Genomic DNA, 2,500 nt, shown 5'->3' with positions numbered 1-2,500 from the left:
TGTAGTAGTCACTATACCTATTAACATCAATTAATTGTATACCACAATTCTCATGACTTGCATTATTAACCGTCATGGTAATACCAATTCTGTCAGTTAACTCATCCTCACAAGTTTGCTTGATGGGCCATCTATTAGTTGGTAAAGTTAAAAACTTGGGTCCATTTTGCCAGTCAGATTCTCTTCCAATTTTCTCTGGTTTGCATGGTCTAGAGGTCATGTCTGCGATATTCTGTGTTGAATCGACCCACCACCATTCCTTTGGGTCGGTCTTGATTTGTATCTCTGCTATGCGTACTGCAACAAAGGTATTGAATCCGTGACTCTCCTTTTGGATTTGTGATCTTACAATTGATGAGTCAACTATGTGGTAAATTGCCTCAAACTTCCATGTAAACTCCTTTAATATAGATTCTCTTAGTCTAGCAGCCATAAGAGCTGCACATAGTTCTAACCTAGGAATGGACATTTGCTTCATTGGTGCAATCTTATTTCTAGCTGCTATCAGATGTGACTCAAATTCATGTTCACCAGTTTGCCACCTCACATATGCACAAGCTCCGTATGCTTGCATGCTACCATCCGAAAATATTATTAGGCTTGGTTTACCAACTACATTAGATGGTATCAAGGATCTTCTAAAAGTCAATCTCTCTAACTCATACAATTCCTTGAAAAACATCTTCCATTCCTTAACCATGGAAATATCAAGTGGATCATCCCACTTGATTCCGCCATCTTTCGATTCACTTCTGGAAATCATGAGCCTCATCAAAATTTTCGCTTTGAGCAATACTGGTACAGCAAACCCTAATGGATCATATATGGAAGCAATTTGACTCAATATCATTCTGCGTGTCAAATGTTCTGGAAATTTATCATCAATTTCATCTGAATTTAAATTCGGACCACTTCTGACCTTTCTTATTCTTGAAGAAAAATTAAGTTTTACTGTGAAGAAAAAATGATCATCCAACGGGTTCCATTTCAATCCTAAAATCTTCTCATGGTCAGATTTTATCACATTGACCTTGCTGCTTTCATAATGCCCACTGACAATCCAATGTTTAACTCTGAAACTTCCCTGACACAATATCTTCTCCGCATCCTGTATTAACTTGAATGCATTCTCAACAGTATCAGTAGAATACAGTATGTCATCAACATAAGTATTGTTAATAATCATATCTTGCACATCCGGATATTCTTTGCCAAATTTCTCTACAGTGCGTCTCAATGCTAGCGTAGCTATGGTACCACTAGGTTTATCTCCAAACGTTACTGTGGTAAGAGCATACTGATCAGGTGGTCTATTGTCATCCAAATCCCTCCATAAAAATCTGTGTGTATGTTCATCCATTGTGCTGAGCTTGACAGTATGATACATCTTAGCTATGTCGCCTGCTATAGCTATATTATTCTGTCTAAACCTAAACAAAACTCCCAGTAAGCTGTTCAGGATATCTGGCCCCTTTGCCCAGAAATCATTTAACTTCTGCCCCATGTATGACGCAGAAGAGTTGAAGACAATGCGTATTGGAGTTGAGTTGGATTCTGGTTTCAATACTTCATGATGATGAATATAATGAACTGGACCCTTGTATTCTTGTATCTCTTCCTTATTTAATTTCCTCGCCACTCCTCTATCAATCATATCTTCTATCTCTCTCTGATACTTCATGGCATATTCATTGCCAAGTTTCTTCAATCTATTCTCTGTTGTTTTTAATCTAGCATTAGCTACTTTAATATTATCTTTCAAATGCATTGGATCCCTTAGCCATGGATACTTTACTAGCCAGCATTTTTGTTCCTCATTATATAACAATCCTTCCTCAATCAATGCTAGTTCTCTTTCTTCCTTTAAACTTATGCAATTAGGTTCAGGACATCCTCGACACATACACTTTATACACTGTGGCTTACATTTTGTTCCCATTTCCTCCATGGCAAAGAATTTGTCCAATTTAGTCTTTAAGCTATCTGTTGACTCTATGTTAATCTGCTTCAAATCTACGAGTCTAGACAGTTTATGAGTTCTTACAAGTATGTGATTGCTGCTGTTGGATCCATTGGTAATCTTGTCATGTCTACCTCGAATGCTGAACCCGAATTGATTTTCCAGTAACTGAATACCCTCATTGTGTTCAACAACCCTTGGCAATATTTCACAACAATCTGTGCCGATGAGCATATCAATTTCCCCATATGGGAGATCCACTTCTAAGTTCGAGATTCTTATAAAAAGTTCAGGTAATCTGGACAAATCAATCCTTTTAACTTTGGAAGATATTTCATTCATCCCAACAGCATCCACATTCCAAATTTTACCATTCTTATCAGTTAATGGTACACAGTATGTTTTACTTGATTGATATTCAATTGTGTTACCTACCTTGACCAGAGATAAATTAACATCCTTCCCACTCAAACCTAACTTCTTGGCCATCCTATGAGTAATTAAAGAAGTATCTGAACCTGGATCCCACAATACAGTGAC

The 2,500-nt window shown here is 37.3% G+C and overlaps 1 protein-coding gene across 2 annotated transcripts in view; it reads right to left on the bottom strand.

The window, feature by feature from the left end:
• The window catches only part of LOC119583550, a 6,979-nt gene that overhangs the window by 2,261 nt on the left and 2,218 nt on the right, over positions 1-2,500 (bottom strand). The window contains exon 3 of one of the 2 annotated variants that reach the window (XM_037932097.1): positions 1-2,500. This exon is cut by the window's left edge and continues 2,261 nt beyond it; it is cut by the window's right edge and continues 1,471 nt beyond it. The exons of the other annotated variant lie outside the window; for it this stretch is intronic. Coding sequence (XP_037788025.1) covers positions 1-2,500 — 2,500 coding nt within the window. 2 annotated transcript variants of the gene reach the window in all.

This window comes from Penaeus monodon, chromosome 17 (assembly GCF_015228065.2).
Source record: "Penaeus monodon isolate SGIC_2016 chromosome 17, NSTDA_Pmon_1, whole genome shotgun sequence".
NCBI lineage: Eukaryota > Metazoa > Arthropoda > Malacostraca > Decapoda > Penaeidae > Penaeus > Penaeus monodon.
The sequence above is the reverse complement of the archived record's forward strand: the minus strand, read 5'-3'. Positions and strand labels throughout refer to the sequence as shown.